Here is a 27279-nt window from a genome sequence, read left to right on the forward strand (position 1 = left end):
ACCTTCCTGTTGTTACCTGAGGAGATGATATTCTGGACAGAGGCACCCATTTTATACTCTCTAACAAGTGTATCAATGTTTGTGCAGAACAAATAACTGTGGCAAACTGCATCAACATAACGGATATTATGTACATACAATTTTGTTTATTTTATGAAAACATATACTGCAGAAATAATAAACGAATTCGATCTTTATTGGACTTTCTCTTTAATATATTAACCTTTTTTCCGGCTGTTGCATGTTTGATAAACACGATGAGTATTTCCTGAGTTATTTTAATCCATACTTTCTACAGAACCTTTGCCTTTTTTCTCGAGGTAGTCAAGAAATTATTAAGGCTTTTTAAAAAGTAAATTTTTTAATAAACTAAAACATACACATTACTCTCAACAATTAATTAATGGGTAAATGAGATACATAGCTGTATAGTTGTATTACAGGAATATTAAAGGAAACTTTGCAAGACGCATTCAAATAAATATATCAATTGTTATAGGCAGAATAAGATTTCAATATTAAATATCACACATACAGATTTTCTATATAAAATAATTATTTGTAGAATGAAGCAATTTATTTTTGCCATATATCTAATATCAATTAAGTCAACAAAATGCATAAAACAATCTAGGAAAATGCAATAACAATGTTTAGTTTGCATCTGTTCTTATATTCAATTCTTTAATTATTAAGTAATTTTAACAACTTGTGGAATGTCAGTCTCTTCCTTTAGGGCTGTTTTTAAAGCATCTCACGTCATAATCCTTTCTTGATGATATGTTTATCAATTTCATCTTTGATAACACCAGTCTTAACCCGTGAAAAGTGTTCAATATATTAAAAGGTGAGGATAACAAACAGCGATCAATCTCATAAATCCAGTAAAACGAATCATGAACAGAACAAAAACGCGGAGACCCCTGGAAACACCAAAGGTAGGATCAGAGTGTCCATGAGGGGTAAGCAATCCCTGTTGACAGGTCACACCCGCCTTGAACCCTATTTATATACTATCGTATAATACCCTACTCCGTAGTTAAATTAAGTATTAAACCCTGGTCTACCTAATGGCATAAAACATGCCAGACAAAACGCCATCCAATGATTGGTTTATTCACAAACAAGGTCTTTATAACAACCATAGGATTTACGAAAAGCTGACTTTAAACGAAGAGAAAATGAAAATTTGAACAGTTTAATAATTGTTTAAATGAAATGTGTAATTCTTTCATGCTTTATTCAGCCGATATCTTCACTTATCTGCCTGATCAATACATAGGGCTCATAGGGTGTGACCGGTCAATAGGGGATGCTTACTTCTCTTAGACACATGATCTCACCTCTGGAATTTCCAGGGGTCCTTGTTTTATGCCCTCCTCATATATTTGTATTGTTTGTGAATTTTTTGAGATGGATCACTGTTCATTATCTTTACCTTTGACAATATACTTACATCTGTTCATCAATTCCAAGCAGTAAAGTGGATTTCGAATTCTTAGCAAACTCTCTTTTGATTTTTTCACTATCCAACTTCGGAAATGTATTCCACCTTCCATGCTCATTTTGCCATTGCCATAAAACATCATCATTGTATTCCTCCTTCCTTCTGGCGGACGATACATCTTGTGAAGCCGTATCGACATTATATATTCCATTAGTTTTTCCTTCAATATTCTCGCCAGATTGTGTTTCAGTTTTGTCAGAAAAAGCCATAAAAAGTACAGATAAAATGTTAAAATATTGCACAGTTTCGATTCATTTAAGTACCATAACTTAGAATAGTCATCTTTATTATATATTAAAATCTTGAATCATATTTTGAGCATTTCAGGATATTTACAAAAATATTACTCTCTTTCTGCGTTGGACTTTTACTTCTTGTGCTGCTACTGACATTAATAACAATGCCCCTTGTATATTTTGAATCAGCTTTTCATTTTCTTAAATATGTCATTGTACTTTCGTCGAAAGGGTCGCTGAAAATGGAAAGTAAATTGAGATTTATTCCTCATAATAAAGTATAATTTAACACACCTTATGCCATTTTACATTTGGATTAAAAGAAGAATTTCGCAGTTTTTAACATGATCTATCATAAAGAACGATTGATTAATGCCAGAATGTGATTTTACACAATATATCTTTTCTGTTGAATCAGAAAAGCAATTCATTATTATTCTAGGATAAAGATATTATATCTCAGGATATTCTTATGTAAAGAAATGTATTTCATAAAAAGTAACAAAAATGAACTTCACTATCAAGACCATGGGCATTTCGCAGATCATATAGAAATATCATGTTAAGAGAGTCAGCTGTTATGACATTATCAATTCGAGTTTCGAAATCTAATTCAATATCTTAAACACTCCAGTATGTTCAAGTTTGTCCACAAGAATAATACTTTTGATATCTATTTTGGTAAATTCTAGATTAAGCAAAGGAGAGGGACCATTTGGTACAAAAATGGTGTTTGTGTACTTTAATACATTATAGTTGCACAAGATGAAACACTTCCTTTAGGCCTGGCTTAATGACAGCTTATAGGTGCTTAATGATGGATTAATGGTCGTCACCATTAAGCACCTTTTACCTACGTCACATTTAAGCCAATGGTCGGCGGATTTTTCTCGTATCGTCGGCTGAAAATCATGATCGGTCGAAACTGGTATCGGGCTACGCGGAGAAGTCACATTAATTCCGAGGAACTTCGATAAGTAATTCTAAGTCGGCCAACAGTCACCAGTTCATCTTTCGCTATGCCGCGGTTTGATTTTCTCCGTCTGCGACATTTACGAAAACCCAATTTCTAAATGTCGACCGACCGACGAACGACTTAACGAACTGTCTGCTGATTGTAGGACGAAGGTTGGTCGATAGACTATTTAACGACTGCTTCAATTGAAGGAATAGGCCTCTGACGGAGAAAAAAATATAACATGGCCCGACAGACACAAAATTGGTAAGCCGACGAAAAAAGAGGTCAAAATCGGGCAGGACAACGGCCGATGAACAGCCGACTGTCGCCCGAAGAATCCTATTTTTTGCCTCAAAAAATGTCGGCCGTTGGTCGTTTTTGGAAATGTTACTGGGGTTTTTACACCAACATTAAGTTACAATTAAGCAACCTCAAAATCCTTAATGGGTGATTAAATGTAGCTGAATGGTGGCCTTAAAAGTGGCTTATATGTGCTTAATGATGGCTTCTAAACAATCTTTAAGTCACCATTGCTACCATTGAACCAGACTTTTAGGTTCTTAATATCCAAACCTTTAAAAGCTCTCTTTAAACCACCATTAAGACACCATTACGCAATTCATAAAACTGCTTTAATTTATAGGTAAAAGATTATTTTTTATATAAATTTCATCTCGCAAATTGTAAATGCCGAATTTACATATTTTTTATTTCGGCGAATAAATTCAAAAAAGAAAAAAAAATCGTCCGCATGGTGGATTTAATCCCGCCATCATATGCTGCGATGGCGAACATTTTTTTTTATCTTTTATTACTAGTATCGATGGCGAAAACCTTTTTCTTTCTTCCGATGGCGAACACCTTAAAGTTGGGGGTACAGTCTGGCCCTGCTGTGGCAAAAACAGCTTCAGATAAATTAGTATTCAACTATATATAAAACAAAAAAACAAAGAAGAAAAGAATATTGAAAGTTTTATTCATGAATATTTAATCTAATTTAATTGATATATTAATAAAATAAGTATTTTTTTTCTTTAAAAAAATCAAAGATTAAAATAATATACATCATTATATTATTTATGCAATACACTCTAGCTGAAGATTCCTGTATGCCAATTTCATATATGTTAATGTTTTTTATCAAATATTTGATAAATCTCTGAGAGAAATCCAAATTGGGAAAATATACTATTGATCATACACATACCTTTATTCTCATTAAGAAAAAATTATGTTATCGCATTTATTTAACAGTTATGTGTAGTTTTACATTTAAATTAGAGAAAATTGACCTTTTTGCTTTTAGACTCGTTTTTTGAAAGAATGTCATTTCTAAGTATAAACATTGAAAAAAATATAATACTATCGCTTTTGAAAGAATGAATTTGAATACATTTTATTAAATTTTTCTCAAAAATCTCTTGTGAAAGACTTTAGCTTAACAAGACAATAAAGCAAATTATCGCCGAAAAGAAAGATAGAAAAACGGATTAAAGCGCTTATAAATTTGTTTTTGAATGCTAAATAATCTATGTTTTGCGTAACATTTAAGTTGTTAAAATATTTTTTAAACATATTGTCTTCCGATTTGATCCTTTTCATATCATGATGGGTATCAAAATTATTGTCTATTTGCTTAGAGTCTTAATCTTTAATTTGTTTTCTGCTGGCATTAAATTTAAAAAAAAAGAATTGTTGAAAATGATTGATCACCGAAATCTATCACTGTACTTTGTGTATATAATTTCTTGTTAGTGGACCAGGGACTCTGCGGAAACCTAACTAAGTTCTATTGTCTAACCAGTCGATAATGTACACCGTTTATTTTACCCTGATTTCAACTATGTATAAATCTGGTCGGATGTCACCTTTAATCTGATCGGCTGTTCTACTGAAAATTGATTCAGAAATAACGTATTGATGTTTCAAAATTCTTTCATTTAATTATAATATAAAACAACAAATACCAATATACCAACTATTCTGATAAATCCGTTGATACTTTGTATTATTTAAAATAAAATGTAATTAAATGTTACTAAGCCACGAATTAATTCAAACTGTTTATGATGGAATTCATTGATTGACAATTTAGTTTATGCTTAGCTTTTTAAAAAAAAAAAAAAATTAAATACATCTATACCCAAAGAAAATTGATCCGACCGAGAGAATGAAATATGGAGATAAACAGTATTCAAGCTCTAAGTTTATCAAAACAATACAAATCGCGAGCAGAGCAAACACGAACCTCTGAAAACATCAGAGGTGGGATCGGTATAACAGATATAACAGTATGCTTTTATATCAAAACAAAGTATGTATGATTAAATGTCCAAGTTCGGTTTATTCGATTTACAGAAAATTCAAAATCCCTTGTTTTGAATTAAGAAGAAAACGACTCAGTCTATATTTTCCATTTCTTATAAATTCAACAGCGGAATGATGCTCTTCATACACGAAAAAAATATACCACGTGAGTTTTTTTTAAAATTATAAAGCATGTGTTCACGGATAAAAATAATTTAAACACGTATAATTTAATTCTGATTGTAACGCGCCATTTGATTGGATAAAAAAATTATCTTATATCGTATAAACTGGGTTGCCTACGTCACAATGACTTGCGTCAAAAACGTATCGATCCGCCTGACGTTACATTTAAATTTTGTACAATTTGAAGTCATTTTTTAAGGGCAATCATCTTTTTTCTTACACTAAATTAATGAAAATTAAATTATAAGGAATGAAATTAATAGCTACCCAATTTATACGGTATAAAGTGGGTTGGCGGTTCGCGGTTTATAAAGCGTAAACTGCCCCAACCCACTTTATACCGTATAAATTGGGTAGCTATTAAATTCATTCCTTAAATAATCTGATTTTTTTTCTAGCGAAATTTTCTAAGGCAGCAGTTCTAAGTGCCCTAGTAAATCTACGTTGACAAAAATATTATAATTAGCGAGACAAAATCATGACTGACTAAGATCTTACTAGCGTTAACGATACTTAAATATATTTTTAACTTAAAAGTTTTTTTAAGACTTGATAAAGGTGACTCATAGAAAAACACTAAGTACCTACGAACTGCAGCTTAAATGTGGCTTAATGGTGGCTTAATGAAGTTTGGACATAAAGCTCTTAGAAGTGCAGCTTAAAGATGGAAATAGTGGCTTAATGAAATTAACTTCTTTAAAACACCATAAAGCCACCATTAAACCACCTTTAAGCAATTGCTTAAAGATGTTTTTTTTCGTTTTGAGTTAGCTGAATAATTGCGCTATTGTTTGCGCAAAAGTTGCAAGAGTAATAGGATATTTCGCTCTCTTCATTGGATAGCCTTGGACTGCCGATTAATAAATATAAAGCAACATTCTTGACCTCCAGGGAAAAAAATAGTACGTTGAAAATTCTTTAAATATGCGTATGTAGGTAAAACTAAGAATTGCAATTGCAAATATTTAGAATCATATAATTCAGTGAATTCCCCTAATTCACCTTCCGGACAGTAATGTCAAATTCGTCATCCTAACCAAATCTGCAGTCATTTTTGTTTAAATTGGATCATTAAATTAACAACAGAATTAAAATTGTTTTTTTTTACACTTAATGATTAGGAAAACTCTTTTTGAATTCTAAATAAGAGTTCAATTTCATAAATACATAAAAGACATCTTCTTTGACTCTGTAAACAGGTCCTAAACTGTCTTCGCTGCTATCATCGTTTTCCCATTTCCAGCCTGGCCCTGAAGGGCCAAAATAAAACTGATTTAAGTTATACATATGCAAGTATCAACAAGTGAGTTACACCGGTCTGTGAGCTTCATTGTTCAGTAGAGAATTCACATTAGCTATCAATTTTTTTAAAATATGATTTGTCATATTAATAAACAAGCAACCTCAGGTAGGGTAGATACAAATTTGTTCAAATCATGACCCCTGGGGTAAGGGTGGGGCCACAATGGGGGATCAAAGTTTTACATAGGAATGTATACGAAAAAACTTTAAAAATCTACTTCTTAAGAACAGCAAAGCCTTGTTTAGTCATGACCCCGGTGGTAGGGTGGGCAGAAGGGAAGATCAAAGTTTTACATAGAAATATAGAGAAAAAAAATTTAAAATCTTTTTCTCTAGAACACCATAGCCATGTTTAGTCATATTGATATGGAAGCATTCTCAGGTATTGTAGATTCAAGTTTGTTCAAATCATGACCCCGGGGGTAGCCATTGTGCTCAGGTGAGCAATGTGGCCCATGGGCCTCTTGTTTGAATTAAAAACACTTCTTATTCGTACCTTTGATACTTACTTTCTTCAGCCTCTTTGCTCCATCTTTCTCTCAAGCAATTGACATCAAGTCTACCTGCGGCTGCCATAAGCAGATTTTCACATTTTCATATTTGTAAAACAACATATATATTTGTTTTGTTTAGTTTGTTTGTTTTTTTTTAGATTTTCTATGAATCTTTAAATGTTTCAAAATATGTTTTTAATTTGCTTTAATTTTCTTGATTTACTTCCTTGTAAACATCTGTAACTGGACGCATAGATTGAATAACTTTCCTTATTTTCATCCGGATAACAACATGCATCAAATTCATGGAAAATAAATGTAATACTCCTTATTTCTTTTGCATTATAATCCTTCACATACACAGAAACATATTGTATGATATAAATGTTGCTTAAGTTTATTTAAGCAATCATGTTGTCTAATTGTCCTACATCAGTAACAATTAAAGTTTTGTTTTTTTAAGTGCAACTCTTCACATTCTCGAAATCGAAATGTTATCACAATTTGACGCTTTTAGAAGGCACAGTTTAAAAGGTAATGGTTCGTTTCATTCTCCTCTCTTCTTGCTTACAAGCTGCAACGTAAGAATAATAAATGGTGAAGTACTCTAAAGCAATAATAAATGAAATGACGTCCCATCATATGCATGGCAAAAATAAGCTCTTTTTCTGTCTGTATCTTTCTTCATATGTATTTGGAAATTAGCTTGTAGTTCAGTTCAGAATTTAATGAACAACAGGATGTGGATATTTATTTACATTAATCGTATTCCATTGAAACTACAAACAACTGTTTTCCAAGTTAATTCAGTTTCCCAGCAATGAATAAGTACAAAAAGAGACGAGAATTGTCGAACAGAGAGTCAGGTTTCCATAACGTCTTACGCCCCCACTGATTCTTTCTAAAAATATCCTCTTGGCGGAAATCAGCGTTTCAGTACGTTCAAGTCGAGAAAAATAAGGCCGAACACGATATTTGTATTAAATCTAGCAATTTTGAGATGAAATCATTCTACCTACACGGGTTTTGCTTATTACAAATGAATTGATAAGCATTAATCTTCATATACAATCACGCTATAGGTACACAATGTTTCTGAGTAATCTTTATCAAATCCATAACAATCATCCAGATTCCAGCAAATGTACGTACTCTTTGCAGTAAAACTCGGTTACAACAAATCTCAAGAGACAACTGTTATGGGTCAGAATAACCCAAAATGCCTGCAGAAATCAATCACACGCTTTAACCTTAACAATTTATTTACAATAATATATAAAAATATATTTTAAAAATATTTAATTTAATAATATATAAAACTCAAAAAGTACAAACTAACAGCAAGAATCCAAACATACATACAAAAGAGATTCCCTTATTGTACACACAGTGTCCCACTGAGAGTATCCAGCACCTGTCTTATCCCAGTCTCTTTGTACTCAAGTCTCTTTAAGTCTTTTTGTACATGTACTCCAGTCATTTTTTACTTCCGTCTTGTTGTACCCCAGGCTTTTTTTTACTCCAGTCTTTTTTTATGCATAGAATCAACACTATACATTAACAGAAATATAGAAAATTCTAGAATTTGTAAATACAAGATGTTACTGGAACATTCTAGACATACACGAAATTCAAGAACCAAGAATGTTCTAGCATAAAAATGACCATACATGTTGACCACTCCGGAATATCCCAGAAGTTTGATGTTACTCAATATATAATTGATGAAACAATACAAACACATTTCAACTACAAAACAACTCACAACACCTCCCCATTAAAAAATCTGAATATCAATGAAAACTGAAATTGTAAAAAACAAAAAAATATATATATTCATGAAACTCTTGACAAGGCGTCTGCGATAACATTGCCTTTGCCTTTGCAATGTTTAATAGTTATATTGTATTCTAGCTTGTAACAACAAACTCCATCTAGTAAGTCTTTGATTCTTGTTTGACAATTTAGGGTGTTGTGATACGTATATACAAGAATTGGATGCAAAGTAATATTTAAATAAACAGCAAAATGCTGTAAAGCCAACAATAAAGCAAGGCATTTTTTTCCTTTTGCTGACATTTGAAAATTTCTTTGAAAAATAAGAAACAACTCTATTTACCTTATCACCATGTTCTTGAAACAAAGCCAGCATCAACAGTAAGCTTGAATTGCTTAGAAAAATCCGGAGTTGAAAGAACTGAATTGCTCATAAGGACAGATTTATTTTATGAAATGATTTTTCCCAGTCCTTTGTCCATTCAAAGTTAACCTACTTTTGGAAAAGATTTGTAAGACTAAGTGGACTAACTACTGAGGAAAAATTTTTCTGTAAAACCCAGCCATGCCCAAATATCTCATAAACTCTTTCTAATCTGTAGGAATCAGGAACTTTGCAAAAGTTCCACTTTAGCCATAATGGGTGTAATATAACCCTGACCTACTTAATGACCTAAATACTCAACATAAGCATGATAAAACTCGCTTTTTCCAAGGTTTCCAGTTAAGTTTTCCTTAGCTAGAATGCCGAATAATGCACGCATGGTTCGTAAATGCTCGCCCAATGTGTTTCAGATATGATGATCCCATCAAGACTTCCTTAAAACCGTAATGAAAATAAATGATATATTTTTTGGAGGGTGAATTTCGACAAAGATTAGCGATGAAAACCCATACAAAAAATACTATTAAAATACAATCGAAGTATTCAGTTGACAGTTCGTTGACGATTAATTGACAGTCAATTGATCATTAGTTGAATTTTTGCCATGCAAATGACGGAGCATTCAACTCATTTGCATATAGTTGACCATTGTTGAATGCTCTGTATATTCTTTGCAGTTGACCATTAGTTGAATACTCCTTTATTTTCTGTGCAGTTGTCCATTAATTGAATACTCCTATATTTTCTTTGCAGTTGACCATTAGTTGAATACTCCTCTTTTTTCTTTGTAGTTGACCATTAGTTGAATACTCTTTTGTTTTCTTTGCAGTTGACCATTAGTTGAATACTCCTCTGTTTTCTTTGCAGTTAACCATTATTTGAATACTCCTCAATTTTCTTTGCAGTTGACCACTGTTGAATACTCTATTAGTCAATGCATGTTGCATTAAAAAAAATTGAAGGAGATTTGAAAACCTAGCTAAGGCAAGCAGTGTGCTTGGAAAAGCTGCAATATGTCTCTGAGTAGGAAAAGTCAAAACAATGGGGTTACTAAAATGATATACATCTATATAGATGTATGTTCATAAATGTATAAAAATAAATTGAGTTGGCACACTCTCTCAAGTTGCTATGCCTCATTTATTTTCTGTGCAGAAAAAGGAGATTTAGTGTAAAGCAATGGCATATTTTTAACAACACAACAGGAAACACAACAAAACACTTGATGCAAAGAAATTATCGGAATTCGTTGAATATTTTAACAAGTACACATTAGTAGAGACCTATACTGGATACAGTATTATGTCTTTCTAATATCTTTTAGGAAAAAGATATATAGAAAGAAAAAATCGTAAATTTTATACTTACGTGGATTCCACAAGCTGAATCATTAATGAAAACAATTGTTTCAATTCAAAATTCTCCACTTTCTAACAAATCATGCACTGACAGACGTTACTTTAATTCAAACTTAGATTGTTGTAATACGTAATGGAATTGCAAACCCGATCTGTAAAAATGTCATTTCAAACCCAACATAAATAGAGTCAGATAGATTTTCTAATACTGAGGGTCAACCATAGTCAACTCTGCAAGATCTCACAAAGTCGGAGTGTTCAACAATGGTCAACTCTTTTCTGGCATGAAATTTTCCAAGTATTAGCATTCAACTACCGGCAATGGTCAACTCGGTGAAAAGCAGTCAATTGATGGTCAACTGACCATTTTATGCAAAACAGTTTTCAGAAAAGCATTCAACTGCTAGTGGTCAAGTGTTTTCGAGTATTCAGTTGACGACTACTTGACTGCTAGTTGACGGTCAACTAGACATTTTCGTATATGAATACATAATGTTTAACCTAAATAAGGACAAGACCCTATTCAAATTACATTACAATAATAATGAGCTGAAAATTTTGTTAATCGAATAAATTTAATTTCGAATCGGTAAGTACCACGAATCCATGAGATACGAGGCTAAATGCAAACCGAAACAGCGTAGAATAATTTCTTGCCTGATTTCTCTAACAAAAAAGTCTTTATAGTTATCTCGATCAAGTTTACTTGAGTAAGTGGCAGTACATTCTTTAATACTTTTCTTTTGATAGTTTGATTGAGTAGTACTTTGAATCTTAACTATGAAACTTCAATTATTATAAAACATTACTCTTAAGAGAATTAGAGAATTAATTTCTCCGAAATCCCAGCAATAACTGTGATTTTAAAATAATATTTGAATATACAAGTAACACTCCCATTTAAATATTGAAAAAAAAAAATGCATTTTAGGATTGGATAATATGAGATATAACAATTCGAATTTCACGGTAAATATACTTATTTTACCACAGTGAGACCTTGATTGTCTTAAGTATATTTGGATACTTTGACTTAGTATTTTAAACTATTGTTAATGTTTGATTTTGCTATGGTTTTACTTCTATTTTAAATACAACAGCAATGATCGAATAAATAAAGTAAGATATATATTCCAAAAGCAATTTTCCAAATTATAAAGCATATTTTAGCAATGTGTTGAATGTCAATCCTTTCCACCGGGATTGTTTTCAAAACATCTCACATCATAAGTCTTTCTCGAAAATATGTTTATCAATTTCATCTTCGATAACACCAGTCTAAACCTATGACCAAAAAATAAATAAATAAATAAATAAATAAATAAAATAAAAAAAATTAGATAAAATACAAAAAAGAGTAACTTGAAACTATTGACTGAAACTTTAAACAGTATAATTTTTGCGGGAAATTTATTACTTGTAATATCCAGTCACTTCCTTCGTTAATACTTACATATTTTCATCATTTCCCAGTAGAATAGTGGATCTATAATTCTTAGCAAACTCTCTTTTAATTTTCTCATTTTCCAACTTCGGAAACGTATTCCACTCTCCTTGCTCATTTTGCCACTGCCATAAAACTTCTGCATCGTATTCCTGCTTACTTCCTGTGGAAGACACGTTCTCCATCGTCTTATCGACATTATTTATTCCAGAAGTTTTTCGTTCAATGGCCTGTTCAGATTCTGTCTCAACTTTTTCTGGGAAAGTCAGATAGGTACAGACGAAAAGTTAGAATACTGCACATTTTTGATCAACTTACCTACTGTATACCATGACTTAAAATTGTCACCTAAGTTTATATTGAAATCTTGTTTATATCCAGGGCATTTCATGATATATGTAAAAATAAATATTACTCTCTTTCTGTGTAGGACTTTCACTTCTTGTACTGCTATTGACATCAGTGACACTGTCGACAGCATATTCCAAAGCAGATTTACATTTTCTTAAATAGGTCATTGTGCTTTCGTCGAAGGGGTTGCTGAAAACGAAAAGAAAATTCAGTTTTGAAACAATTGCATAATATGATATTTGGCATGAAAATATCTATCTTATGTACCCATATTTTTTTTATATAAAAATGTATTTCATAAAAATGATCTCCAATATCTAAACCATAATTTTTTTTATTTCATTGTCATAAAAAGGTAAGAGATCAGCCGTTATAACATTATCAACTGGATTTTCGAATTTAAATTCAAGATCTCGAACACTCCTATAATATACAAAATTGTCCACAAGAATAATACTTATAATATTTGTTTTTGGTGAATTCTAATTTCAATAGCAAATGGAAGGGACCATTTGGTATAATTATAAATTAGTTATTTTAAGCACTTTTTATATCCTATTTGGCTGAATAAATTGCACAAATGGTTGCTCTAAAAGGTGCAAGAGCAGGAATACTTCGCTATTGTATCGGACAACCTTGGTCTGACGATTGATAAGTATAAAGCAATATTCTTGCCTTTCTGAAAAATGCATTAAACTAACCTTTAAAAATTGTTGCATGACAAAATTTCATGATAATTTATACGCTTAAAAAAAGATAATAGTTGACATGTTATTGGCGTAGATTAATCTTAAACTTATATTGAACTTAACGCTATTTTTTTCAATTCAATTCGTGCTGAAAACTTCCAATGTTTTTCTAAGGGCAAAATTGGGAATCGCATCTTTCTTGTGTTGTTAAAAATAGTCTGAAAATTATATGCGTGATTATATAATCCATTCAAATTCTTGAAATTCACCCACCAGACAATAATGTCAAATTTGTCATCATAACCAAATCTGCACTTATTTTTGTTTCCATTGGACCAGCGTACCTATAATATTATCAAATTAAAAACAGAAAAAAACTTGAAAATTGTGTCATTTTTAACATAATAATAGCGAAAACTTTTCTAACTCTGAGAGAGAAATCATTTTCATAAATACGTAGATCTCATCTTCTTTGACTCTGTAAACAGTTCCCAAACTACCTTCACCGCCATCATCGTTTTCCCATTTCCAGTCTGGTCCTGAAGGGCCAAAATAACATTAAATTAAAGGACTTATCGCATGTTTCTAAACTATTTAAAATTAAAGACGTATTACTTTCCTTACGACCACAATTATAAATATTACTGCGGAAAAACCGCGATAACTACATGTAAACAATTATTGACTCAAAAGAAAACCCCTAAATTAAAAATCCAAGTTAATTAAATAACGATCACGTGATCCTGTGACGTAAATGGCGACAATGGCTGACCAGAGGCCTGTTCAACAGAGCGAACGTTCGCGAGCGCTCCAAAATTACTTACGGTATGTCTACTCTGTATATACAGTAATTCTCAGTATGCCACTGTATGTATCCCCAGCATGCCACAGTTACCTACGTTAGGCCCCAGTATGGCTACTGCTTCCTACAGTGATCTACGATATGCCACTGTATATGCCCCAGTAGGCCCCTGTATTGTTCACCGAAGCAAAACGGAAGAAGTATACACACTTCCAGAGGCACTGTTTATCTAAGATGTGAGGTTTTCAGTTCCGCAGCTATGTTAAGGCTTCCCGAAGCTTTTAAACGCGCTCAAAACATGATATGTCATTGCGAGGTCGGTTTTGGTTTTAATTTATAAGTATTGAACTTTAGTACTTCCAATTCATATACAGGGTTTCCTCGGCTACATATTAACATATTTGTTATGGTATCACATGACTTTGTTGATCACGTGACGGTAATTTATAATTTTTTGAAGTGTTTCAAATAAATCGCTTCGGTGCAGGTGATTAACACAATAATTATTAACATTTTGTTATGTAAAGAAACTCATTGTATTCTTGTGTATCCGAAATGTGCTTGGGAAAAGTCATAGTATTACTTAGATACAAAATATTTCCTGAGAAATTCAACTTACCTACAAATTTGAGGGTATCTTCCACACAATATCGTAATCTGTATTAAAACAAAGCCAACACACATTTTCCCCAAGCAAGATTCAGTTAGAGAACAACCTCTTCTTACAGATTTCCACAAAAAATCTCAGATAAATCCTCATTAATCACTTGCGCCAGACTCTTTTATACACACAAAATAAATTCTACCTCGAACCACGGGTATAAAACAGAGTACATTTCAAAAGTATATTTTTCATAAGCATTTTGAACATGTTGAATTTCAATCGAGGGTAGGTAAGCAGTGTATTTTTAAAATATTCGGACATATAAGACTTTAAAAAACCTTTAACGACCTGTGAATTTTGCAATGGCTATCTAGCATTTTACATACAGTTTGAAATAAAGTGTAAAGTTTATGACACTCTCCCCGTCATAACACCTCAAGTTTGCAGTGACTTGACGTCATTTTCCATTATGACGTCATATTTTGGTAGTTCAGTGATGTGAAGGCACAGAGTGCACTGTGATATTCTACGGGAAGCCTTAACCTACCTGCGTCAGTATACAAGGTTATTTTCCTTGAGAAAATTTTGAACATTATTTTATACACATAGTAATACAACTGAAGTCAACTAATACAGGTCTCGTGATCCACATTAGGCAAAAACTTCACGCATATTTTATTTCCACAAAGAAAATATCGAAATGGTCTTTAATGTTGACTGATCTGAAGTATACATTTCTTGCTGACAAATAACAAAAAATAAACTATAAACAGTAAAACTGTTACAATTATTTTTTATTCGTACATTTCATAATGTTTACAATTGTTAAGAGACTTATAAGGTTATGCTATAATTCTGAAAAGTTTACAAATCATTGCTTCAAGTAAAATAATAATGATGATGATGATGATGATGATGATAATAATAATAATAATAATAATAATAATAATAATAATTTATCAATTAATGAATTTATTTATTATTATTTCATTTTTTATTTATTTATTTATTTAATTATTCATTTATTTATTTAATATTTATTTATTTATTTGATATTTATTTATTTATTTATTCATTTATTTATTTATTTGTATGTTTGTTTATTCCTTCATTCATTCAAAAAATATTTAATTTAAAACATCAAATTGGGAATGACATGCATTACGGCCAATGATTCTGCAATGAAGATTTTATTCACTTATAGTACGGCTACATTAGAGACCTAAATGTATATACTAATATATATGCTCCTGGCTAGCGGCTACATGTGCGTGTAAAATATATTCCTTGGTGTTTTAATAAACTTGAACACGTCGTGTAACTAATGACCTATATCCTTAGTATAAAGGTCCCTGGTGTAAGTATATTTCACCGATGCAAATATTTGAAAAGCAATCCGCGTCCATACAGGAAAGTAAAATTTATTTGTTTAGATTTTCTGCCTGCTCAGTGAGAAAAAAAAATGTCTTTTAATCTTGGTACATGTACATGTAACCCTTCTAATAAAGAGAGTAGTGGATCTGTCATAGTATCTAATGACATGGTATCTTAAAACACAGGTCTTTTTCTTTATTGTCAACCGATTATTTTTTTTTCAATCGACCTTTTGTACATTACATAGCCGTAGGAACCGGGGGGTGGGGTGGGGAGGGGGGCAGGGGGGGGCGTGCTCCCCCCCCAATTTTGCCGCTATATAGAATACTATAGAAAACATAGCTTTTTTATGCTTGTGCCCTCTCAATCAAAACGTCTCGTTGACCTTTTTTTTTGCTTGTTCAGAAATTTTGGTACTTGATAGTGCCCCCCAACTGAAAATGTATGGTTGTGCCCCCTCAGAGTGAAATAATTGCTTCCTACGAGTCTCCATAATCTTCAACTTTAACATTTTTTTTGACAATTATATTTTACATTATAGCATGCTGTCCAGGCGCGGATCCAAGAATTTTGCCAGGAGGGGGGATATTCCACCCCAATTCAAAAAAAAAGAGAAGAAATTAACACAAATTCCATTTCCTTAACGTGAAAGAAAAACCTATTTCATGGTGAGGTCCACGCTTTCTAGGGAAGGGGGTTCAAAGTCATTTTTTTTTATTTGCTTCAGTATATAACTTGGTTCGGACTCTCTCTCTCTCTCTCTCTCTCTCTCTCTCTCTCTCTCTCGATTAGAATTTAAAATTGATACGGCTTAAAGCATTTCAGGAATTAATAAAGACTTAGTATTGAATTATCTTTTTTTTCCAGAGGTTTGACAGATATATCCAGGTGTTTTAAATTCCGATTTCTTTTTAAAATCAATTAGCATATGATACAAACTGCATATAAAGCAGAGTAAATTTTAGATTAGTAGATTTTGATATAAAACTGAGGGAAGAGTTTGGTTCCTGTGCGGATCCTTTTCCCCCCTTATTTCTCAACTGTTTTCGCTGACCTTTGTTTAAAATAACTTCTTATCCATTTATTTTGCATAATCTAAAGTGTAATTATGTTCTCTCTCTCTGGACTCGAATTATTTTAATGACTGCTTATTTCAGTGTACCTGTGAATAAAAGGATTATAAGCATTCGTGCCTGCTTTTCAATACATTTTACATTACAAATATATGATATTTTTAAAACAGAAATTGTATAGCCGAAACTTATATTTTTAATTCATGCATTTCACCCCTTAAAGAAGTGCCTTAGAAACAACATCGATGTTGAAAGTATTAGGATAAAGTTCAAATCAGCAGTAATAATTCTAAATATATTGTGCTTCAGTGTGCATTTTTTGGGGGTGGGGGGTGGGGGTGGAGATATATTTTTTTTTAATTAAAGTTTTCTGGCATATCTATACTATAAATTAAACTGATATTTCATAGTGAATGTAAAACAGTCTTGTTCCGAGTGGTCAGTCAGTTAATTATTTAGTCCTAACAACAGTGGTCAGACGCAGACATAGAACAATAGGCAATTAGGACCTATTGTTAAGCTGACCATTGCAAATTACATTCGATATATACAAGAACCTACCCTGGTTCTGCCTCAGTGCTTACAATGAAGTTGATAAAAGAAAAGCGCGGGGTGGGTCTATGATTCTTAATCATAAGTAGGTCTGAAAATTGAAACTAGATGATAGAGTAAATGAAATTATTATTAAATTATAAATTCATTTCATTTTAAACAAAATCAATTCTGTATCACCATAAGAACCATAAGAGCATACTAATTAATTTTAAGGTCGAAAATCGGAAAATTTTGTTCTGATAAGGTCTAAATTATGTAGAATTTCATCACGATATTAAACAAAAAGGTGACGTAAAATTAATGTCTAAAACTGTGTACAAATAATCAGGCCCTGTCTTTAGCGTATTTTACAGAGACAAGAGGGGGTGGCTTATAAACTTAATAGCTTTATACAATCCTCCAATCATAAATAGTATAACTTTTAGAAGTTTTAAATATTTATAAAAGTTGCGTATGAATTAAAAAAAAAAATGAATGATCGATTTCACAATCGAAACTTGATTGACTTTTTGCAGAATATTACGTAAATCAAAACGCAGATTAGGAATCGTCAGAAATGCAACAGAAAAGAATGGAAAATTACATTCAAATGATTTCTGGGCCGTCTTAAAATAACGAGAAAAGGAGAAAAGAATAATAACTTTCCAGTGCTGCTAATAGTTGTTTCTGAATTCGTTACATAAATACATAAAAATTAAATATTATCTGAATACGACTTAGAATTCAATTTTATCAAGTAAGCGTCAGGAAGAATAATTTGTTATCACGTCCCTCAGTTCATTAGCCACAGTCATTTTTATTAATGGCATCATTTTTAACAATATTTATCGGGGAAAAAATACTTCTTTACAACTATGTTCATTTTATCTGATTGAAAAACATGCGGGCTTAATACGAACTAATTTTTCTTTTTAATAAGTTCGAAGAAAGTCCAAATATGTACCTTCAATGTGTCAAAACGGACTTGACTTGTTTATGATTCGATGATTCAAAGTGATATAACACGACTTTTTCTTGAAATAATAATGATTTATTATCGTTATTTCTACTACATTGACCGTAATCATCCCCGTCAGAAATAAATCTATTATACTATTGTTTTAAAAATTTTATTTGTTACTACATAGCAAGTATATAAATACTTTAGAGATGTAATGTACAAAAACAATTCTATAAACCATCATAATCTTCATAAATAATTTTTAGTGATGGATAACTTCAACTGTAGAAACATTGCCTCTTAAAACATTGTGTACTTCTACCGTTTTGCTTCGGTGAACAATACAGGGGCCTACTGGGGTATATACTGTGGCATACCGTAGGTCACTGTAGGAAGCAGTAGCCATACTGGGGCCTACCGTAGGCGTACTGGGGCCTACTGTAGGTAACTGTGGCATGCTGGGGTTACATACAGTGGCATACTGAGAATTACTGCATATACAGAGTAGACATACCGTACATACTATAGATATACCGTACATAATTGTGGAAATGCTGTAGGTTACAGAGAAAGAAAGGAGATTTTCATACGGACAGGGGTTTTGAAAGCCATTAGTGTTTGTAAAGGGTAGCGGTCTTGAAAAATAATTTCCCGATCACGAAACATTGCCGTAGTCAGAGCTACAGATTCCACATGTTTGGAATAAAAAAAAATATCTCAAAAGCTTTATATCTCAGAACTAGTTATTATTTCTATAATAATTGAAAAGCACATTGAAAATGAATTTTTTCAGCGTTTTTCGTAATTGAGCCGCATTTGTCGTTTATAAGTCCATAAATAGTGTGCAAAGTCTCTATCACTAAATAGACGCCTATGACGTTAGAGCAGTATTTCGCTGAAATCCGATTGAAATATGCATATTGCCGTATTTTAATGCCAACTCTAAATATCGCTTAAAATATGGCTACAACAATCTTATTGTATTCAGTATGCAAACAAAGAAAATTGCAGATAATACTTTTCATAAAATTAAAATTTTTTAAAAATCACGCAATAAGTCATTTAATTTATACATGTACAGGTATCAACAAACGAGTTACAATGGTCTGTGAGCTTCATTGTTCAGAAATGAATTTACATCAACTATCAATTTTATAAAATCTTAAAAGCTTATACAGTACCAACCAGACCCAACCTGACACAAAGCAGTCCCAGAGCAGTCCCGGGGACTGCTTTCTGGGACTGCTAAAGCAGTCCCAGAGCGGTCCCAGAGCAGTCCCACAGCAGTCCCAGAGCGGTCCCAGCAGTCCCAGCGGTCCCAGAAAGCAGTCCCAGCAGTCCCAGTGGGCGGGGTTAATTAATTTAATGGGCGGAGCTTACTCAGATTGAGATTACCAATAAACAATGCAACTATATAAAAGGCAGTTGAAATTGACGAGCAATTCTTTCTGAGTAGTATCAACAAATATTTGCAATTCTTACGCGACAGTCATTTCTGAACTGTTAAGAAAATCACAGTACGAGTATAGAAACAAATTATAATTATTGAATGAAGAAGACGTTCACACATATTAATAACATGAATATTTAAACACAATTATTTGGTAAATTAATTTTTAACCAAAATAAACCAATTTCTTTATTTTTTGTGATTGATATTGGTTTTCATATTTATTTTTTTATATAGAAAATTAAACTTGAATTGTTTATTTTATACCAGAATTAGCTTTAAATAGATAATAATAATTATAGAGCAAGGCCGATTCCCATACTATACTCTGAATGCATTTTTCTTAAGTATTGGAACTTTTGAAAAATTCTTTGTTAAACATTGCCGAGTATTATATTTCAGTCATGATTATTTTCAATGACTTCTTAATTATATTATCTTTAGATTCTCAGTTTTAAGTGTTTTATTGTATAAATGTTCGAGTGTACATCTGTAAATCACGCAAATGGAACCCTTAGATTATGTTCAAAATTGATTAATCCCGAAATAAATTTATACACAATTATTGAAACTAAGATTCTTTGCAGGACATAGATTGAAATAAGGGTCAATGTTGACCAGCGTGTTCAATGATGTGTTACACTGATACCCAAATAACATGCATTGACTTTCTGCTAATTATGCCCAAAGGCGATTGAAAACTCAGGTATTGACACCATTTTATACAATCCAGCTGTATTAACCGGCCAGGTTAACACAAACAAAAAAATAAGAAACAAGTCACAATTCCCGATATTTTCAAATGTTTATTTTTTAAATAAATGTACTCTTTTAATAACTTGTTTATAAAGTTTGTTTGTTTTTAAATAGTGCTAATGCAAACTTTGAGTACATATGTAATTTGAAAGCATTAATTTATTAAATAGGCCTAGATAATTTTTTTTTCAAACACCTGTATTGAAGTTTAATTTAAGGGATAAAAATCATCCCCTGACTTCCCTTTTTAACTACTTTTATTTTCTTTAAATTAATTCTAGACTACAATTGTGTAAATTTACAGCCGTCTTAAGACATTTAGTAATTACATGTATAACTATCTCTATTTATTTAATTTTTGTAAGAAATTAATACTTGTTTTTTTTATATTTGTGTCTATCTTAAACACCTCTCTGCAGAAAGTAAACAAAACAACAACAAGGAGCTGCAAATTCAGAATACACAAGGGGCGGAGCTATCATGTCACTCAGAACCTTTTTCATGCATGAGTGAACTAAGCAGTCCCAGAAAGCAGTCCCAGGGACTGCTGGGACTGCTGGGTCTGCTTTCTAGAGTAGTCCCACAGCAGTCCCAGAGCAGTCCCATAGCGGTCCCAGAGCAGTCCCACAGCGGTCCCAGAGCAGTCCCACAGCAGTCCCAGAGCGGTCCCAAAGCAGTCCCGGGGACTGCTTTCTGGAACTGCTTTGGTGTCAGGTTGGGTCTGGTTGGTACTGTACCTCAAGCATAATATGGAAATTGTTTACGTCATACAATCTTATAGGTGATATACTATAAGCTTGCCTGTAAAAGTTGTTTAATTTAAGAACCTGTTTCAGCAAAATTCTATAGATGTCATCTTTCAAAACAGCTTTCAAATTTGTAGAAAAAAAATGCTAAGTCATTTACCTCTTTTAACAACACATCCGACCGCTATGCTTTCTCTCTTGAGTATCCGAGGTTCATTACAAGGAATGACTACAAACTGTTCTTGGTTTTCTATAACATACTCATAAGAGAACCGCATTCCCGTATCCCATTCAACATTCACCCGTTCATCTTCAACAGAAAAAGATGTAATTACAGAATCGTTAATTTCTTGTTTTACTCATGAGGAACACTTAAAATACCTCTTTTATCGTGCCCTATGATAGTGCCATAACCACGGGAGTCTTCATCACCACAACACCACCGTGGTCCCCTGTGGACCCTTGTACCAGGTGCTGGGAGACGTTTATTACGTTCACTGTAAACACTTTGTTCAAGATGTTCCTCATTTTCGTAGGTATACGCTTCATATGCACGTCTATTGTTTAATATCTCCAATACATCTTCCTAATTTGGAGAAAAGCAAACAATATTAAATTTTTGTAATTTATTTTTCACAAAGAGAGAATTAGCCGTCTGTAACTAAATTTTACTTATAACTTAGACAGGAAGCTGGGTAAATACATTTTTAATATAATGTATGACAATTCTTCGTCCCAAATTCTGTTTAAAAGAAAGAATCCCCAGATCAAAATACAATGGAGGTTCTAAAATATTACTTTATAAAAATTTGGATTAATTGTTCAACTCTTTTGGTCACGCTAAATGAACATTTAAGATGATAATGTAATCAGGAAAATAATTTCATTGTCCAAATGATATTTCGTTCAGATATCAAAGTGTTGGTACAAAACACCATAAATACATGTATATACCAAATTATGATTTGTCACATGACAATGAAAGCCTCTGGACAACACTTTGGTTTTTACGTCATCGAATGTACAAGAACTGAGAGGCATCTCGCCAATAATGTCCCTTGCTACAAACTAAATATAAAGAGGGTTTTTAAATCTCACTTCAATATCATTGTCCAAATGAAATTGAAAGAGGGATTCTAAAACACTCATATATAAGAGATTAGAATACAGATACACCGTTCAGTAGAGTGGACAATACCATGTTCAATGTATGTCTTGCATATTCTCTTGCGTTTCTGTAACTCAAGATTTTTCCACCCTGAGATCCATATTCAACAGACTGTAGTAAATTCTGACAAAATGATAAAACAACAAAAATTATTATTATTTCCATAAGAACACGTCAAAACAACTTATTGGTTATTGATTTAAAAAAAATATTCTTATTTACATACCATGTTGGGTTCGTTTCCAACAGGTACACAGATTATAGGATTTCTAGATCCAATTTGTCTTGTCAGATCCAATAGTTGCACATTCTTGAATAATGATTAATTTCATTATCAAATCATGAACAGAGTAAAAGACCTTTAATACATCAGAACAAAATATTTCATGTTTTTTTTAAAATCTAAAATGTAAATTAGTGTAAAAATCTATTTCTAAATTATGTGTATTTTTTATCATGAGTACTTACAAAGGCATTCCATAATGATAATGTAAGGAAACCAATTTTTAAAAGGAGATGGGTGAACATTACGAGCGATAAGCCTATAGTGTGACAAACATGAAGATGAAAAATTAAATTTCAATTATATCAAAATTTTCCTTGATATTTCGTCTAACTTTAAAATATACTTTATGTAAAATCTCTATAATTTGCAAAAATCTCTCAAAGATTGAAATTATTTGCCTGTGAAATATTAGACACACACTAAACCGGACAAAAAGAGTCATTTTCCAATACTATAACACTATTTTTCTCGATATGAGTGGGTCTTCGCCCCATCTTTTTGAAAGTTAATCCTCAAAGTTTGCATAAAAATATACATTTTTTGGTTACCAAAAATATGGAACAATAACCAACTATACCTTAAAAATATACTTTTATGACATAACATGCGCATCTTTTCGAGAAATATTTAATTTGAAGTCCATTAAGTCAAGGGTCATATCACAAACATGATTTAAATGCCACCCTTAATCAGGACTTGTGTAGTCTAGTGGTTGGCGTGCTAGTCTCGAAAGAAAATTATACTCAGGATTTTTATTGCTAGGGTGCGAACCCCACGAATACCACATCATTTCTTTTTTTTAAATAAAAAGAATAAATTTTGTCGAGAAAATTTTCCTCAGAAAAGTTTTGTTTATCATAACTTCATAAATTTCATCAATGAGAACTTTACTCTAAATCCTAAATGCACAAACTGAACATGGTTTTTATGTATCTGAAGCTATAGGCTTCTGCACGCTATGTTCGCCCATCTCCTTATAGAAATATTTCCTAGATTACTTGATCTCTTGTATCATCATTATCAAGGGAATTTGACTCTGAGTCGCTGAAGATTGTTGGTTTCCCATCCGAAATAAGAATAATTCTAACTCGGACACAAAATGGGCCGATGCAAATGGTAGTTTCTGTAAAGTTGTACATTGACAATTTGGAATAAGCATGCCTTATCTACGAATGCATGAAAATTATTGCAAACGCTAATTCATTTCTCGCAAAAGTGTAAAAAATATTATAAACAAAAACCAAAAAAAAAAAAAAAAAAAAAGGAAACATACGTCCACCCTCCAAAGCTGGAACTGCTAAAAGAAAACCTTCAATCATTGGAGATGGTCCTGAGCATGAGACATCATCTAAGATATTTATTAAGAGAATTGAATTTAATTCTATAAAATGACCATTACCATTTTAATGATGTATGTTTTTTTTTTTTTTTTTTTTTTTTTTTTTTTTTTTTAAAAAAAAAAGAGATATTTATTATTAGAATTAGATGAGGTATATTTATTCTCAAATTTACTAATACCTAATTCTGTCTTCAAAGAATCACAATCGTTTGAAAAATAATGCAGATATTTAACATCTTTTCCAAACTGTATCACAGCAACATCTTCATTCAACATGGGATGCACAGCGTAACCTACATAGAGATAACATCTGTAGTATCTTGTCATATCATTACTTATATCATACTCCATCAGAATCATAAGTGATTGAATCCTGTACCTTCAATTATAGATAAAAAAGCTTCCTTCATCTCGAAAAAACCTTTTCCATTCATGCTTTCTGATGTATCCAAAATAACCAGGTTACACACTCCGCTTCCAATGTTTTGCTTTCTTTTACGAACTACAAATGACACATTTTTTCCTCAAAAAAGGTACATCGATATCATAAGGATAATTCTTTAAAAATCAAATGAAAGGACCAAACGTCATAAATCTCTTTAAAGGATGACTGCACTTAACACCTGTTTTGGGTCTTTTTCGGTTGCTTCTGTTGCTTTTATATCTAAACCTTATTTCACTTTTGTATGTTTATGAAAGAATATTGTCAATTTGGAACCACATTTATATCTTAAAATGATTTTAGACTGTGATACAATAAAATGATTCAATGTTTTTTGTCCTTACTGCTTTCCAAATATAGTGAATTTACACTTACCTGCCCTTGATTGAACATTAGATATGCATGAGAGGTGGAGCTAACATTGTAAGAATGGGTCTAAAATTAGACTTGATAAATAACAATGACATGTTTGGAAAAGCGAACGTGATCACTCTTTCCAATCTCCCTCTTTATTCTGTATGGCACAAATACACTTCTGACAAAGGTTTCAAAACGAAATTAACAATATGAGCACGTCAATGTGATTAAAGCAGATTTCATATCAATGCCAGATGACTTAACGTGTTCGAACACAATGTCCTAGTTAGCACAAAACATGCTACCTTACAAGTCACGTGACGGAATTAAGTATTCACAAAGTTACCTGAGGTAGAAATCACGTGGTGAATTATAATATTCAACATGTCACAGTCCTTGGTTACAACACGGAGAGCGAATGTAAGAAGAAGCAGTTTTTTCTCTTTTTAACCATGAGCGCATGTTTGTCTATTAATCTCCTTTTGACACAGTATTATTTATGCAAATATACAACTACTGTTAAACGTAGAACAATAGACAAACACGCGCTGACTATGTATAAAGTCAGTAAAAAAGTGGGCGTCCTCATTATCGAACGAAGATTCAAGAAATTATGATGACCCCTGCCTTTGAAAACAGATTCGAACTTCGTAAATACACACTTTTATTAAACGTAATTACATAAAGTTGTGGATTGGATGTTGACCATTCATGCAATGAAAAGAAAAATGCTTGTTTTGAAAGTTTATTTTGTCGCAAATTCCGCATGTCCTTAAGTGCAGTCATCCTTTATTTATACTTACTTTCTTCAGCCTCTTTGCTCAATCTTTCTCTCAAGCAATTGTCATCAAGTCTACCTGCGGCTGCCATAACCAGATTTTCACATTTTCAAATTTGTAAAACACTGTATATTTGTTTTGTTTGTTCTGTTCATTTTTTTTAAATATTCTATGAATCTTAAGATGTTTCAAAATATGTTTTTAATTTGCTTAAATTTTTAATTCACTTCCTTGTAAACATCTGTAACCGGACACATAGATTAAATATCTTTCCTTATTTCATCCGGATAACAACATACATCGAATTCATAGGAAATAAATGTAATATGTCTCATTTTTTCCCATTAAAACCTACACAGAAACATATTTTATGATATAAATGTTGCTTAATCTTATTGAAGCAACAATGTTGTCTCCTGGTCCTTGTTGTTAATATAGGGAGAAAAAACCCCCCATAAAAAAGTGTTAAGTAAATTAAGCCCATGACGTTTTTATCTGCATTTGTCCAGCACAAAACTAATTTTACTTAAGATTTCTTTGTTCTTCCACACCACTGTCATATTTATATATTTATAAAACTTGTATCAATAAAAACTCAATTAAACGCAAAAATTATTGCGTTTAAAGGCAATAAAAAATATTTCTTTCTCTGAAGTGGCCTCAAGGGGCTTCCGTAGGTCAGGATGTAAGATAAAAAAGAAAGAAAAAAAAAAAAAAAAAAAAAAACATGATAATAAATAAATAAATATAAACGAAATATCTGTGCATTAATGGTCACCTCAGCTCATGCTGCAACCTTCTTGACAAGATATTCCCTGGCTGACTTTCCTGTGTACTCCTTCGAATTTGTTGTAGGCAAAGGATTTGATTAAAAAAAAAAAAAGGGATCTACACTGCAAATGGAAATTGCTACATTATGCGAGTTGCAAACTTGTTGAATTCTTGGTTTGCCCGTTTCAAATATTTTGTTTATGGTATTCAGGTGTTGGATTGAATAATTAAAAGGAACAACTTGTACAACTCCAATTAAGAGACAAAAAAATCCTATATTTTTACCATTTGAAAAAATACTTTCTATATCGAGAATTAAGAGTAACGAGTTGTCCATTTCTTACCAGCAAAGAATGTATAAAACTGGAATATATACACTATGTTCTATGATGTTGTTTTTAAAAACTTTTAGTATACTGATGACATTCATTTTTTTATATAGATTAATTTTTTCAGGTATGTACACGTGTAAAATGATTGCAGTCATAAAATAGAATTCTTACAATGATAAATATGTGCTTAATAAGAGGGGTGATCAAAAAGCTCGCGAATTAATTGAATTACTTTCATAAAAGAAATAAAATAGGTTTCAGTGTTCATTATTTTTTAAAGTAGTCCTATCCGATTTTAATGCGAATCACGTGATCCTAGCGATCACGTAAGATGCTCCGTAGCGTTCTGTTCACAGAAGCTGATAGATTTTCCGGGTCGTATATTTCTTACCATACAAATTTTTTTTTATAACAAGAACAGTCCATTTGTAAAAGATGACCTAATCTCGGCAATAGGATGGGTAGATAAGGATATCCTTCCCCGGAATGAGCATGGTGACCAACACAACCCG

The 27279-nt window shown here is 32.0% G+C and overlaps 1 protein-coding gene and 1 long non-coding RNA gene across 2 annotated transcripts; both read right to left on the bottom strand.

The window, feature by feature from the left end:
* Positions 1-11958: 11958 nt before the first annotated feature.
* On the bottom strand, positions 11959-25755 carry LOC133178086 (uncharacterized). Its single transcript, XM_061312848.1, has 13 exons — positions 25689-25755; positions 24466-24588; positions 24266-24379; positions 24021-24095; positions 23746-23870; positions 22688-22771; positions 22248-22361; positions 21675-21879; positions 21454-21603; positions 13450-13532; positions 13267-13337; positions 12369-12493; positions 11959-12209 (listed from the first exon to the last, which is right to left on the bottom strand). Exons 1-13 carry the CDS (start codon positions 25753-25755, stop codon positions 11959-11961), a joined length of 1587 nt encoding a protein of 528 aa, XP_061168832.1.
* LOC133173860 (uncharacterized) lies at positions 21572-22320 on the bottom strand. The gene is made up of 3 exons (XR_009719073.1): positions 22248-22320; positions 21675-21879; positions 21572-21603 (listed from the first exon to the last, which is right to left on the bottom strand). It is a non-coding gene; the product is annotated as an uncharacterized LOC133173860 (long non-coding RNA).
* Positions 25756-27279: the final 1524 nt, after the last annotated feature.

This window comes from Saccostrea echinata, unplaced genomic scaffold, assembly GCF_033153115.1.
Source record: "Saccostrea echinata isolate AGI-Se365-2 ecotype Australia unplaced genomic scaffold, CSIRO_AGI_Sech_v1 ptg000002l, whole genome shotgun sequence".
Classification (NCBI taxonomy): Eukaryota; Metazoa; Mollusca; class Bivalvia; order Ostreida; family Ostreidae; genus Saccostrea; species Saccostrea echinata.

Coding starts and splice junctions, on each gene's coding strand:
- LOC133178086 (XM_061312848.1), bottom strand. CDS start 25,755: ATGGCAGCCGCAGGTAGACTTGATGACAATTGCTTGAGAGAAAGATTG. Junction 24,380..24,465: donor TTTTTTATCTATAATTGAAG/GTACAGGATTCA, acceptor ATCTCTATGTAG/GTTACGCTGTGCATCCCATG. Junction 23,871..24,020: donor TCCAGCTTTGGAGGGTGGAC/GTATGTTTCCTT, acceptor ACAACTTTACAG/AAACTACCATTTGCATCGGC.